Source organism: Dipodomys ordii, unplaced genomic scaffold (assembly GCF_000151885.1).
Source record: "Dipodomys ordii isolate 6190 unplaced genomic scaffold, Dord_2.0 Scaffold1, whole genome shotgun sequence".
NCBI classification, from domain to species: domain Eukaryota; kingdom Metazoa; phylum Chordata; class Mammalia; order Rodentia; family Heteromyidae; genus Dipodomys; species Dipodomys ordii.
Genome location: NW_012267217.1, coordinates 35,041,782 through 35,057,647, shown reverse-complemented (window position 1 = coordinate 35,057,647; position 15,866 = coordinate 35,041,782). Strand labels below are relative to the sequence as shown.

Here is a 15,866-nt window from a genome sequence, read left to right as displayed (position 1 = left end):
AAGGAGGTTCAGATGTCTCATTAAATTGTTGGTTTCAGATCTCTCCAATTTGTTGATGTAGGAACTCAGAGCTATAAACTTGCCCGAGTACTGCCTTTGCTGTGTCCCAGAGGAGCTGGTAATTTGTGTGTTAATTTTTGTTAAATATCATGAACATTTGAATTTCCTTTCTAATCTCTTCCACGACCCACTCGTGATTCAGCAGTGTGTTGTTCAGCCTCCATGTGTTACAGGATTTTCTTTGGTGGCTTTTGGTGTTGAGTTCTAATTTTATTCCCTTGTGGTCTGAGAGAATGCAAGGTATAACTTCAATGTTTCTGAATTTGGACAAGTTTACTTTGTGCCCTAAAATGTAGTCTATTTTGGAAAATGTTCCATGTGCTGCTGAGACAAATGTGCATTCTGATGCTGCTGGGTGAAATATTCGGTAGATGTCTGTTAAATCTAGTTGATCTATGCAGTTATTTAGATCTGCGGTTTCTGTTGAGTTTTTGCCGAGTTGATCTATCTAGTGGGGAAAGTGGTGTGTTAAAGTCCCCAACAATTAATGTCTTTGGATCTATTCCCCACGTTTTTCTTAATAGTCATGTTGTTGCCATAGCAAATCCTTCTCTTTGAAATGACACTGTAGTGGAGGCTATCTTTTATTTTCTTTTTGTTTGTTTTTGCTTTATTTTATCAAGGCTGGAACTCAAGGTCTGGGCACTGTCCCTGAGCTTCATTTGCTCAAGGCTAGCACTCTACCACTTAATCTACAGCGCCACTTCCAGCTTTGTATATGTGGCACTGAGGAATTGAACCTAGGGCTTTGTGCATGCTAGACAAGCACTCTACCACTCAGCCACATTCCCAGCCCCTTTATTTTCTTTTTAAGTGCATAGAAGGCAGGGAAGAGAGAGAGGAAATCTTGCCTGAGCACCTGCGCCTCACAGGTGTTTCGTTCGCCTCATGGTCCACTCACCCTTTCCCTGGTGGATTCGCCACCACTTGGACTGCTACACCACTTGTATGATACAAATGGGATCATACCACCACCACCCTAAAAAAGCTACGTTTGTTTTTTTATTACATCAAAGCATGACCGTTGGTTTATAATCTAAACATGCTGGCACTTAAGAAGACTACTCCAGGCCAACCATTCATTATACCTTAGCACATCCCCACTGCCCAGTCCTGTGACCCCATGGGAAGAATTCATTATGTGGTCACCCACAATCCCTGCCATGTTTCTTGCCTTCTGCTCAAGAATAAGTCTACCCTGATGGCGGCTCCTCATCTTTATTTACGCTTTCCTTTCTTGAACTTGCTCTCTGGAAGACACTGGTGATTCTGAGACATTTGACTTTCCCTTAACTCCAACCTCCATTTTGCTGAGTGGATGGAGAAACTGGCAGGAAATCAGGGTGGTGCTCCTGCTAGTGGCAGGTGCTGTGACAGACTCTTCATGCACAGTGCTCATTTGTCCTTCACAGGGTCCCTGATAAGAATACTCAGAGACATTGTAAGGACTGTGACCTGATTTGGGGATTATTTGCTATGACAGAGCTTAGACTTGAACTCAAGAACTGTCTGGTTCCAAAGCCACACTAGCTTTTCCAGCATACCCTATGTATACTTTAATTTTATGTATGTATTTATTTATTTACTTATGTATTTTGCCGGTCCTGGGGCTTAAAGTCTGGGCCTGGACACTGTTCCTGAGTTTCTTTTGTTCAAAGCAAGCACTCTCAGTGCCACTTTCCAGCTTTTATTGGAGATGAGTCTCACTGACTTTCCTGCCCTGGCTGGCTTTGAACCACAATCCTCAGATCTCAGCCTCCTGAATAGCTAAGATTACAGGTGTGAGCCACCAGCGCCCAGCTTACTCTGTATATATTTTTACATGTATACTGTGGCTCCCAAATTCAGGCCCTACCTGTTCTGAATGCATGCTCATCCTTTCCTGTACAGACTAAGTTACATTCTACCTCACACCAAGTGGTTTGTTCCAATAGAAGACCATGTCAAATAAAACTAAGACTGGAGTAGGAGCTGTCTTTGAAAACTCAAAATAAATAAATAAATAAAAATAAAAGAAGCAGCCTCCTCTTTGCACTTTGGGAAAAGATTTGATATTTCTCAAAAATTCAATAGCAAAGATAAGTTTGGGATTTTTCAAATGGTGTGCAGTTAACCGATCTGTAACTCGAAGGCTAGAGTTTTACTGTTGCATTCCTTTCTCCCGAAAGAGAGCTCAGCATAAAAAGCAGTTAATAGTGAGGTTTTGTTGGGGGTTTTGCATAATAAAAGTCTGTAACTGAGCAGCTTTAGCTACAGACACTCCTCCTCATAAATCCGTGGAGACTGGAAAGCACTTCAGAGGAGACCAACCCCTCTCAGTCTTTAGAAGGGGTAATTTGCCATGATGATAGTTAAATACAGAGAATACTGAGTGGCTAGCTACAAAGAAGATCTGAAAATGAAACGGAGGCTAACGGCTCAGCTGAAAATGTATGTAAAATTTCTCGCATGCAGAGCCCAACACGGTCTCTCTGGCTGAGGCAGATTTGACATTGCCTACAGAGAAGCTGAATTCACACGAACTTGATCTAATAATTCCGCTTCTGAGACTTTATATCAAGGAAATAATTTGTAAGACAAAGGCTATACAGTTTTATAACAGCATAATTTATGATTGCAGGAAACTGGGAACAGCCTGATTTTCCAAAACTTATAAAGTATATTTTTATTTTATGAAATTTCTTCTTGCTCTCTGTCTTCTCTCTTTCCTTCTTTTTCTTTTCTTTTCTTTTTTTTCCCTTTGGACAGTCCCGAGGCTTGAACTCAGGGTCTGGGCATTGTTCCTAAACTTCTTTTTTTTTTTTTTTTTGGGTCCAGTCATGGGGCCTGAACTCTGGGCCTGGGGGCTGTCCCTCAGCTCTTCAGCTCAAGGCTGAAGAGCTACCTACCACTTGAGCCATAGCGCCACTTCCGGCTTTTTTTTCTTTTTGCTTATGTGGTGCTGGGGAATCGAACCCAGGGCCTCATGCATGCAAGGCAAGCGCTCTACCACTGAGCCACCTTCCCAGCCCCTGTTCCTAAACTTCTTATGCTCAAGGCTAGCACTCTACCACTTGAGCCACAGTGTCACCTACGGCTTTTTCTGTCTATGTGGTACTGAGGAATCAAGGCTAGGGTTTCATGCATACTACACACTAAGCCACATTCCCAGCCCTCTCTTTCTCCCTTCCTTCCTTTCCTTCCTTATTCCCACCACCCCCCCTCCCTCCCTCTCTTTCTTCCTCTCTTTCTCTCATTCGCAGTAGTGGCATATTAAACTCAATGCCTTGCACTTGCCAGGCAGGCACTCTACTACTTGAGCCACGCCCCCAGCTTAGGAGTGCGTTTATATCTTCATTTTTTGAAGGTACACAGACACTAGCACAGTGTGCAAAGAAAAGGGTGTTAGGGAACAAATGTGTAATATGTGAGAGTTACTGACATACAGAAACGCATACATTGATACAGACTAGGGGATCCAGAAAACAAAAAGATGACAATAGTGAGAGGAGGTTGTTTTTTGTTTGTTTGTTTGTTTTTTCCAGTCCTGGGGCTTGAACTCAGGAACTAGACACTGTCCCTGAACTTCTTTTGCTCAAGGCTACCACTCTACCACCTGAGCCATAGTGCCACTTCTGGCTTTTTGTGTATGTGGAATTGAACCCAGGGCTTCATGCATGCTAGGCAAGCACTTTACCACTAAGCTACATTCCCACCCCATATAGGAGTTTTTAAACATTAAAAATCTTTTTCTTTTGTAATGACAATTCTGTTTGGCTGTTTTTGCAATGTTGGGGATCAAACTTAGGGTATATTCAAGTTTTTGTCTTAGTATTCTGTTAGAGAGAGAGAGAGAGAGAGAGAGAGAGCGTCCTAGGGCTTGAACTCAGGAGACCTGGGTGCTGACCCTGAGTCAAGGCTAGTGCTTTACAACTTGAGCTACAGTACCACTTACAGTTTTTGAGTGGCTAATTGGAGATTAGAGTAGCACAGGAACTTTTCTGCCTGTGGTTATTTGAAGATAAGAGTCTCATGGACTTTCCTGCCTGAGCTGGCTTTGAACTGACATCCTCAATTCTTAGCCTTCTAACTAGCTGGGAGTAGAGGCATGAGCCGCCAGCACCTGGCTTTGTGTTTTGGTTTATGGTTTATTTTGTTCTTTTTTTTTTTTTAGTCGGTCGAGGGGCTTGAACTCTGAGCAGCTCTTTAGCTCAAGACAAACGTGCTACCACTTGAGCCACAGCGCCACTTCCAGTTTTCTGAGTGGTTAATTAGAGATAAGAGTCTCACAGACTTTCCTGCCCAGGCTGGCTTTGAACCATGATCCTCAGATCTCAGTCTTCTGAGTAGCTGGGATTACAGGCGTGATTACAGCACCCAGCTGGTTTATTTTGTACTTAAGGGGGGAAATTTATTTGGCTCTGGTAAAACACTCTCACAGACACCCATGTAGCTAACAAATCTCTTAGGTGACATAGATCTAGTCTGGTTGATAAAACACAGCCTTCACAAGTCTACCCCACAGGGCCTAGAACTCACTTCACCTGCCTGTACCCCGGGAGCCACACCTGTTCTACTGTTAGCTGGTTATTTCGGAGATGAAGTTAGTACTGAAATCTCTCTGCCTGGACAGGCCTCAAACCACAATCTTCCAGATTTCATTCTCCTGAGTAGCAAGGATTATCTGGATGGATCCCTGGTTCCCAGCCTGTCTGCAACTTTAAAAGCATTCTTTCTATTTTCCCTCAAACCACACATTTTCAAGTATTTCTACTCTTGCTTGTGCTCCAATTCTCACAGGAACCTGGCTGTGAGCAGGAATAGCTATGCCACAACCTGAATGATATGCCATTTTGAAATTTCACCAAATTAATTTGTCCATTACTTTTATTTTTGTGTGTGTGTATACAAGTCCATTTATTTGAAATGCCCAGAATATACAAATCTGTGTATAGGAAAGGTAAATTACAGGTTGCCTCTGGCTTCCTGGGAGGAGCAATGAAGGAGCAGGACTACTGCGGAGTAGCTCCTTTGGGGGTAGAATTAAAGTGTCTTCAAGCTGGGCTGTGTGGATGGCTGGCTCTGCTACTCTAGGAGTATACTAAAAACTGAATTCTATACCTTAACAGGTCATTAGGATGGCATATAAATTCTATCTCAATAAGTTGCTTTCTTAAAAAAAGTTGTAAAGTAAAAATGAGATAAGGAAAGACTATCAACATAATACTGCAGGGTAACACTAAACAAGATAAAATCAAAGACGATGCATTTCTTATTGATCCAAAAATATAAAATTTAAGCATACACTAAGAATCTTTCACTACCTGCATGTCAAGGACTCAAATACACATGGTGTAGAGGAGGGAAATAAGAAGCAAAAGGAAACTGAACTCCAGGAAAGTCCTACAGTGCTTCCAGTATAATATTTTGTTTCCTTCCTTCCTTCCATCCTTCCTTCCTTCTCTTCCTTCTTTCTTTTTCTTCCTTCCTTCCTTTCTTCCTGCCTCCCCCCTCCCTCCCTCCCTCCTTCCTTCCTTCTTTCCTTTCTTTCAATGATACTAAGGATTGAACTCAGAATACTTTGCTAGGCAAGTACTCTAACACTTGAGCCATTACTAACACTCCATTATTTTTATTTTTTATTTTATTTTATTTTTTTTTGGTCAGTCGTGGGGCTTGAACTCTGGGCCTGGGCGCTGTCCCTCAGCTCTTCAGCTCAAGGCAAGCACTCTACCACTTGAGCTACAGGGCCACTTCCGATTTTCTGGTAGTTTGCTGGAGATAGGAGTCTCACAGTCTTTCGTACCTGGGCTGGCTTTGAACCGCGATCCTCAGATCTCAGCCTCCTGAGTAGCTAGGATTACAGGTGTGAGCCACCAGCGCCCAGCTTCCATTTCTTTTAAAAAGAGCTTTATTGTTATTATTAAGCTGTTGTACAAAGGGGCAACTATTTCATAAGTCAAGTAATGAGTACATTTCTTTCTTCTTTTTTTAAGTACTCTTTTATTGAGATTGTGATTACATAAATTTCACAAATTTCACACTATTGTGGGATAGTGATAGTTAAAGTCACAAACACGTTTTAACCTTTACAAGGCAAATTATCATTATCGTGGTCTATAAAATTTATGAAATCTATGAGCTTTGACAATACAACTATTTCTTCCACGTCGGGTGATATGTACATTTCTTTCCTTTGGCTTAGTGTAAGCTGTCCCTCCCCTCTTTGTTTATTTATTTTTGGTCATAGGGCTTGAACTCGGGGCCTAGGTGCTATTTCTGAGCTCTTTTTATTCAAGGTTAGCTCTCTACCACTTTGGGCCACAGCTCCACTACCAGTTTTTGAATGGTTAATTGGAGATCACAGGGACTTTTCTGCCCAGGCTGGCTTTGAACTGCAATCCTCAGATCTCAGCCTCCTGAGTAGCTAGGATTACAGGCGTGGGCCACCAATGCCTGACTTGAATACATTTCTTTTTTTGGACAATGTCACCCTTTGCTTTGCTTTCCCCTAGTCTCCCCCTCCCATCCCTGCCCACAAGTTAAACAGTTCATTTTCCACATAGTGTATACTGAATAGCGTGCTCATATTTGTTCACTTTCCCTCTCTTTCTGCACCCTCCTATACTCCTTTAAAAGAAAAAAGAAAACCCAAAGCAAAATCAAATATCACAATAACAACAACAACAAAAAGAACCCGCATGTCCATTTCCTGGACTTGTCTGTTAAAGTTAAACTCAGGCAAACTCTCAAGACATGGACTAAATGTAAACTTTTTTTTTCCAGAAAGTAATACACATGGCCTGTAATCCAGTTCCTAACAAAACTCTGTTCCCATCTAAAACTCGTAAGCTTGGCCGTTGCTGCCATTCCTCCCCTTCCTGCTGGTCAGTAGACCAGTGCATCCCTAGACTACTCATTGACCTCTCCTTAAAGCATCCCTAGACCACTCATTGACCTCTCCTTAAAGCATCCCTAGACCACTCATTGACCTCTCCTTAAAGCATCCCTAGACTGTTCATTGACCTCTCCTTAAAGCATCCCTAGACTGCTCATTGACCTCTCCTTAAAGCATCCCTAGACCTCTCATTGACCTCTCCTTAAAGCATCCTAGGCTTTCTCTAGCCCACACCTCCAAACTTCTCCAAATTCTGCACACCAGTTCCACAAGTCAAAGTACCACACAGTCACATTTAGCCACAGCAAAGACCCCATAGCTTTGGTACCAATTTTCTGCATTAGTTCCTTTTATCATTGCTGTGATCCAAATATTTGAGAGGAAAACTTATGGAAGGAAAGATTAATTTTGGCTAAAAGTTTCAGAATGCCAACCCATTGTGGCAGGAAAGCATGGCAGAATGAACAGTTCACATTATAGCATCAGGAAGCAAAAGAAAAAGGTGTATTCTCTGTGTTAGGGTTTTTTTTCTTCTTCATATTTGGGGTTCAAAAGACTATCTTACGAAGGATATGTGTAGATCCTTCTAGTCAAATGCGACTATAATGTTGATATAGAGTAGAACTAATTCACAATACTAAATGCTATTATTTTAATTTTCAGTGAAGGGAATTTGGCTACAAAACAAGTAGTGTTCCTTCAGAGGCCAGTTATATGGAATTCAGCTGCTCACACCCCAGAGGTGAGTAAAATTAATGCTTAAGCAAACAAGTCAAGCCACAAACTGTAGGAGGGAAAAACTCACATAACACCTATACAATGATCTTGTGGTATGTCTAGAACACATTAAAAATTCTGGGGGGGGGGAAGGGGAGTAGGAGTGTGGGAGTTGGAGGAGGGAAGGGATAGTGGACAACCTCAAGAAAGGGAAGAGGTAACGATGATCAACAAGTAATGGACTCGTTGCCTTACTCATGTAACTGTAACCCCTCTGTACAGCATCTTAACAATAAAGTAAAATAAAATAAATAAATAACTCAGAATTCAACAGTAAGAAAGCAATGGTACTTAAAAATAGTTAAAAGTGTTAGATATGTTACAAATGAAGTTATGTAGACAAGAAATAAGCACATTGAGAGATATTTAGGTTGGGCACTGGTAGCTCACATCTGTAATCCAAGCTTCTCAGGAGACTGAGATCTGATTATCATTGTTCAAAGCCATTGGGGCAGGAAAATCCATGAGACTCTTATCTCTAGTTAATCAACAAAAAGCTGGACAGGGAGTTGTAACTCAAGTGGTAGAGTGCCAACTTTGACTAAAAAAGCCAAGGGACAGCTCCTAGATTTTGAGTTCAAGTCCCACTACTGGTACACACACACACATACACACACACACACACACACTTACATTACTCTTCATCAGGAAAATGCAAATAAAGATCACGATGAGACACCACCAGTAGAAGATACACCTATTAGAAGGGGGAAAATAAAAACAAAACTACTGTCTGTAACTACGAGCTGGTAATGCAGAGTAGGAAGCAGAACTCCAATTGCAGGAATGCACCATAACACAGCGCTCTGCAATACCGTTTGGCAGATTCTTAACAAAGTTAGACACATGTTTACCATGTTACCTCAGCCATGCCCATTTGGGATACTTATCCTAGAGAAGTATAAACTTATGTTCACACAAAAACTTGTACACAAATATTTATAGTGGTGAAGTCAGAATTGACAAAATGAGGGAAAGATCCACAAGATGGATGGATAAACAACTCTGGTACATCCATACAATTAAGTACTACTCCAAAATAAAAAGATATGAGCTAGTGGTACAAACCACTTGGGTTCCTTGCATGAGTGTTATGAGTGTTAGGCTCAGCGGGGTTGCTCATGCCTATAATGCTCACTACTCAGAAGACTGAGATAGGAGAATTCTGATTCAAAGTCAGCTAGGGCAGAAAGTACAGAACATACTTATCTCCAGTTACCCAGCAAAAAAGCCAGAGTGGAGCTGTGGCTCAAGGGGTAGAGAGCCAGCTTTGAGGGGGAAAGAACGCAAACAGAGAGTATCAGGCCTTAAATTTGAGCCCCAGAACTAGCCAACACACATACAAAAATTCTTCTAAGTCTTCCCAGTGATTCAAGAGCTCCATTTGGCCTTGCAGCTGCTTCCAAGCTCTCCTTCAAGGCTGAAAATCCTGACTATCCACCCCATGTTTTCACCACTTCATGAGTCATATTTCTTTGTCTCTCAAACTCAGTCCATCATGACACTGTTCAAGATTCTATACCACACAATGTCTTAGGATGGCAGGTATAATGCTAACTTAATTCTTTTGTTTTGATTTTTTAAATGCTGAAGTGGAAAAAGAGGTAAAAAGGTAGGCCATTCTAAATTCACTGATTTGTCGTAAGATCTCATGGAGTTTTAACAGGTCATACCCTTTTTTTTTTTTCAGAAGTGGAATTGAGTTTCCAAAGTTGATAGGTTGATCAAGGGTGGCACTGAATCTATATCCAGAACTTGGTATGTTTTCCTCCCAGTTCCTGGAGAAAATAGGAGGTCAGAAGATTTACGAGTAAACGTGGAGTTTTAGCATGAAAAAAATCGCACATTATTGATGCAGAAAGAAAATCACAAAGCTAGGTGTTGGTGGCTACGCCTGTAATCCTAGCTACTCAGGAAACTGAGATCTGAGGATCGTGGTTCAAAGCCAGCCCAGGCAGGAAAATTTTATCCCCAATTAACACCAGAAAACTGGAAGTAGCGCTGTGGCTCAAAATGGTAAAACACTAGCAAAAGGGTTCAGGGGCAGCACCGAGGCTCTGGTTCAAGCCCCATAGAAGGGGGAAGGATGGGAGGAAAGATGGAAAGAAGGAAGGAAAGAAATCATAATATAGTGCTAAGTGGAAATGTAAGCTTGTAGAAATTATTGTGTTGTGCCTCATTTTCCATTTGTTGTTGGTACTGGGGTTTGAACTCAGGGCCTGGGTATTGTCCCTTAGCTTTTATACTCAAGGCTGGCATTCTATCACATGAGCCAGATCTCCACTCCTCACTTTTTGCTGGTTAATTGGAGACAAGAGATTCTCACAGGATGGCTTCAAGCTGTGAGCCTCAGATCTCAGCCTCCCGAGTAGCTAGGATTACAGCTGTGAGGCACCAGCACCCCACTAATATCCAGTGTTAATAAGGAAATCCTCATTGAGAACGTGAGAGTTGGCCTCTGTATGCTGGTATACGGTGAGGAATTTATTTGCAAATTTTCCATTTGGCCCCTTTGCTGGTGAAGAAAGATCCCAGTAGCACCTTGCAGCCCCCATGAATCCAGCCTTCCTATTTGATTAGTCCACGTTAAATCATTCAGAAATGAATTTGTTTGCTCCTGTGAAAAAGACACCACTGGCCAGGCCTGAGGAAAGAATTGTCTAGCAGTGCTTGTCAGCTCAGTCTGAAGCCAGAAGATTAATTCTTTGCTGGGGAGCAGGACCCAGTCTCAAAACTCAGACCTAGGTGGGAGTAACTCACAGGTCCCTCCATTTGTATTAATTCACTCCCTTTGGTGAATGGAATAAAAGGGAGAAAGCCTGGAGATCTGCTATCTGCATGTGGCAAATTCAAGGGTGTCTGCGACAAATGTGAGACACAGAACTATGCCCAAGCTGCGTCATTCATGACGCTTTGATCAAGAAGGACCCACTGGACACTTTGCCCTTTGACTTTGTTCACAGACTCCAGTAACTGGGTCAAGGAAAAAAAATAAAACCACCCATGGGTTAATAAATGTTGTATGACTGGGCTGGGCATCTAACCACTGTTTTTTTTCTAAGCCCTTTATAATTTTAGCTCTTACATTCAAAAACTTATAATTTTCATTCTTAACTAGCATATGAACAAATCCTTGGCAAATAAACTTTATAAAAGAGGGCTGGGAAGGTGGCTCAGTGGTAGAGCACTTGCCTTGCATGCTCGAGGCCCTGGGTTTGATTCCTCAGCACCACATAAGAAAAAAGCCCGGAAGTGGCGCTGTGGCTCAAGTGGTAGAGTGCTAGCCTTGATCTGAAGAGCTGCGGGACAGTGCCCAGGCCCAGAGTTCAGGCCCCACAACCAGACCCCCCCCCAAAAAAAAACTTTATAAGAGAGAGAAATAGCTGTGCACTGATAGCTCATACCTACAATCCAAGCTGCTCAGGAAGCTGAGTTCTGAGGATCATGGTGTGAAACTAGCTCCAGGCAGGAAAGTCTATGAGACTCATCTCCAGTTAACCATCAAAAAGCTGGAAGTACACTAGGTGTCAATGGCTCATGCCAGTAATCCTAACTACTTAGGAGGCTATCCCAGGCAGGAAAGTCTATGAGACTCTTATCTACAATTAACTACCAAAAGCCAGAAATGGCGATGTAGATCAAAGTGGTAAGCACTAGTCTTGAGCACAAAAGCTCACGGACAGTATTCAGGCCCTGAGTTAAGTCCCAGGACTGACACAAAAAGAAAAAAGCTGAAAATGGAGCTGAGACTCAATTGGTCGAGCAGCAGCCTTCAGCAAAGTAGCTAACAAACAACCTGGGCCCTGAGTTCAGGCCCCAGTACCAGCGGGCACATACACACATGTGTGCGCACACACACACACACACACACACACACACACACACACACGGCAGGTGTTGGGGTGGATAGGGAATACTATACTTTTTAAATTTATCTTCCCCCCACCCCTGCCCCCGTATCATAAGGTGCCTGAGCACTGTCCCTGAGCTCTTTTTGCTCAAGGCTAGTGCTCTACCATTTTGAGCCACAGCTCCACTTCCAGTTTTTGAGTGATTAATTAGAATTAAGAGTCTCACGGGGACTTTTTTTTTTTTTTTTGTTGGTAATGGGGCCTGAACTCTGGGCCTGGGCGCTGTTCCTCAGCTCTTCAGCTCAAGGCTAGCGCTCTACCACTTGAGCCACAGCACCACTTCCAGCTTTTTCTGCTTATGTGGTGCTGAGGAATCGACCCAGGGCCTCATGTATGCAAGGCAAGCACTCTACCGCTAAGCCACCTTACCAGCCCCTCACGGGGAATTTTCTGTCTGGGCTGCTGGCTTCAAACAACAATCCTCAGATCTCAGCCTTCTGAGTTGCTAGGATTATAGGCAACTAAATTTATCTTTAAGTCCTTTTTCGGTCTTATGTGCCCACAACTATGTATTCATATTCCGATACAGGGCATGTCATTGGAATTAAATCTCCTCTGCAGTCTGAATATCCATGTTGAGTTCTATTTCAGCTCCTTTATCAGCTTCACAGAGACAAGGTTGTCTCGCCTGAACTGTACCAAGAACACTGTCAGCCCTGAGTAAATTCTTTGCAAAGACCAGTCTGCCCAATGAAATGGGTCAAACTGCTGACACTTGAGTCACCAGTAGTACTTGGAAGCAAGACAAGAAACGAAGTGTGCATAAAGTAAACCCAGTCTCGACTCTTCTAGGATGCTCAGCGCAGCCTGTTCCTCTGTGACGAGGGGCAGGTAGCCACTGGAGCAGGTCTGCTGCTGCTTCCATCTATCTCAGCTAACAAAACTATATTCCTGGCCAAGTGCCAGTGGCTCATTCCTGTAATCCTAGCTACTCAAGAGATTGAGATCTGAGGATCTGGTTTGAAGCCAGCTGGAGCAGATAAAAGCTAAGAGATTTACTTCAGTTAACCAACAAAAAGCTAGAAGTAGAGGTGTAGCTCAAGTGGTATAGTGCCAGCCTTGGTGTGTGTGTGTGTGTGTGTGTGTGTGTGTACACCTCAGTACTAGGATTTGACCTCAGGGCCTGGGCACTGTCCCTAAGCATTTTTGCTCAAGACTAACACTCTACCACTTGACCCATAACTCCGTTTCAGGCTTTTTGCTGATTAATTTGACATGAGTCTCATAGACTTTCCTACTGGTTTCTTAATTTTTTTTTTGTAGGTTGTGGGTCTTAAACTCTGGGCCTGGGCACTGTCCCAGCGCTCTTCAGCACAAGGCTAGCACTCTACCACTTGAGCCACATTGCCACCTCCAAGTTTCTCGTGGTTAATTGGAGATAAGAGTCTCAGGGAAAGTCTGGGTGGGCTTTGAACTCAGATCTCAGCCTCCTGAGTAGCTAGGATTACAGGTGTGAGCCACCAGTGCCCAGCCCCCAGACTGGTTTCTAATCACTATTCTCAGATCTCAGATGCTACCCACTGATACCCAGCCACCGACACCAGCCTTGACTGGAAAAAGCCAAGCAAGAATTTAAGCCCCCAACAATGGCACAAAAAGAAAAGAAAAGCAGCCAGGCGCTGGTGGCTCATGCCTGTAATCCTAGCTACTCAGGAGGTCGAGATCTGAGATTATGGTTCAAAGCCAGTCCAAACAAGAAAATCCGTGAGACTCTTATCTCCAATTAACCACCAAAAAAAAACAAAACAGAAGTGGAGCTGTGGCTCAAGTGGTAGAGTGCTTGCCTTGAGCTGAGGAGCTGAGAGACAGCACCCAGGCCCAAAGTTCAAGCCCCACAACCAACAAAAAGAAAAGAAAGAAAATGATATTTTTTTTACCTTGCTTTGTTGCCCAGACTCTGATTGTGGCTCTGGCTCTCTTGGGAGAGGTATAACAGCCTATCTGCCCACCAGAAAGCAACAAAGACATTCAACACAGCCAGGACTGAGGAGGGCGGCTCTGAGCTTGTTCTCAGAGTTAGGCAGGAGCTTGTTTAGGACTCTGAAGATGGGTGCAGCATGCCAGCAAGCCTGCCCCACTTGTATCACACCATCCGCCCCAGGGATGAGCAGGATTCAATGGGAAGCAGGGGAAGACTGCATGGCTCCGGCAGGGAGCAGAAGCCTGGGAGATGCCGACTTGTAACTCTGGGCTGTGGATCTCTTGTGTTTCAGAGGAAAGGCAGCCGGCTTCTAAAGGGCGAAGACAGAAACAAAGTGAGCAGCGGCTTAGACACGGGCCTGCCTCAATCTGTGGAGGGCAGAGCCTCCTTGGAGGAGAGCTTCCTTTCTGCCTCCAGAGAGTGCTGGGTCAAGGAGGAGAGACCCAGCTTCTCGGGGTTCAGTGGCGGAGGCGGGGACAGTGGCCTGCGGGAGCTAGATGATGGACAGCTTGACCAGGAAGATGGGGTGACCCAGGTCACGTGCATGTGAAACGCAGGGCAAGCGATAGAAGGTCTTGTGAATCGTTATTAAAAACCATGGTCAACTGACATCATTGTACTACTTGATCTGCATGTATGGAGTGGTTTTTTTTAAGTTTGTTTTTTTTTTCCAGACTCAGCCTTTAATCTATATAAACTTTGGCTCAACCTCCCCCAGATACAGGAGAATAACCAACATATTTGTCAATTTACAATCATGTTTACAATGCTCTCAACTAAAACATCTGTCTAAACAAGTTTCTTCTTAGCTTATTAGGCAACAAGCTACTTCAGTTTCTGGTGGATGTACAAAATATACTTTCCTGACCATTTAGGATAGAAAGACGGAATATGCCGACGCATAATTGAGCTAGCATTCTCAGGAAGGTACAGTCTAACTTACAGTGAAAAAAGAATAATCTGTCTCTGTCTCTGTCTCTCTGTCTCTCTCTCACACACACACATACAACTGATTAGTGAAAATATTTATTTCCTGAATATAACGATCCAAGTCTCCTGTGACAATGGCCTGTACATACGAAGCAAACTCCTATTTGTTAAAATATTCTTTGAAAAGAACCCCTCCTGTATGTCTTTGCCTTTCAAGGTGGCCACATTACCTACCAACCCTGTAGTGACTCATGGAATTCAAGCATCGTTGCTCCGAACAGCCTAGAGACACAGCGGAGCTCACTCCAAGGAAAAGGCTGAATTTTCTTTCTTTTCCATTGCAAATAGTAGGAAGAGGAAAAACATAACACCTTCAAGTGCAAACTTAGGTCTTGTACCAATGTCCAGATTTGAGTTAGGTTTCATCTTGACCGGCTTCATCCGGAAGAGTGCTGAAGGAATTGTCTGTCAAGCCTTGGGCAGCACAGAGGTGCTGCCAGCCTTCCCCCCACCCCACTTCACCCTGCCCTCCTTGTGTCCACTTGGATCTGTTCAAGAGATGGATTCAAATTCTGAAAAATGGAAGATTTCCATTTCTATGGGAGAGGCTTTTGAAGAGTGGGGAACTTCTAAGTGAATGAAAACTGACTTTCATTGATGAAGTCAGCCTTCTATGTACTTTTTATGAGCATGGATGTTGACATTGTAAGATCATCTGAGTAATAAAATGTCATTTGTTACTGAGCTAACATTCTATTGAACATGAATACGCATCTTTTATGTATCAGACAGGCATGTGTCACGTTGTCACACAGCTTGACTTAGCCCATCTCCACGAATGAATTTCTGGTGAGAGGAGCAGAAATGGCCCGTGTGTCTTGCAGAAGCAGGCCTGCTACAGGTATGAAGGAACTGCAGATCATCCTGCTTAGTCATATTCTGTGGAAATAGTGACCGAGAATATTTGTGGAAATGTTTCATTTTGGTTTTGTCTTACATGTTAGAGGGGCCTGAGTTCTATTCAAGAGTTAGTAAGTCAGGCCTGGAATCCCAGCGTCCAAGGAAACTGAGGCCATCGGATCATGAGATCATGAGTTCCAGGCCACCCTGGCCTACTCAGTGGAGCATTGTCTCAAAAACAAAGAGTTGGTATATTTTTGGTAATAAACAGATAAAAATAAATCATTAGCTATTCACAAAATGCCATAACACTGGGAAAGACAGAAATAGACTCAAAAAGATCAGTTTTCCTCTATGCTAACATCAACAAAAGGTAGAGCCTCGTTTTTTTTTTTTTTGGGGGGGGGTCCAGTCGTGGGGCCTGAACTCTGGGCCTGGGCGCTGTCCCTGAGCTCTTCAGCTCAAGGCTAGTGGTCTACCACTTGAGCCA

The 15,866-nt window shown here is 43.3% G+C and overlaps 1 protein-coding gene across 2 annotated transcripts in view; it reads left to right on the top strand.

Annotated features, from left to right (window-relative positions):
- The window catches only part of Rftn2 (raftlin family member 2), a 60,624-nt gene extending 45,446 nt beyond the window's left edge, over positions 1-15,178 (top strand). For both annotated transcript variants that reach the window (XM_013031996.1, XM_013031921.1), the window contains 2 exons: positions 7,601-7,679; positions 13,839-15,178. In XM_013031996.1, the coding sequence (XP_012887450.1) occupies positions 7,601-7,679; positions 13,839-14,096 (337 nt within the window). In that variant the 3' untranslated portion in view covers positions 14,097-15,178. The remainder of the gene's footprint in view (positions 1-7,600; positions 7,680-13,838) is intronic.
- Positions 15,179-15,866: the final 688 nt, after the last annotated feature.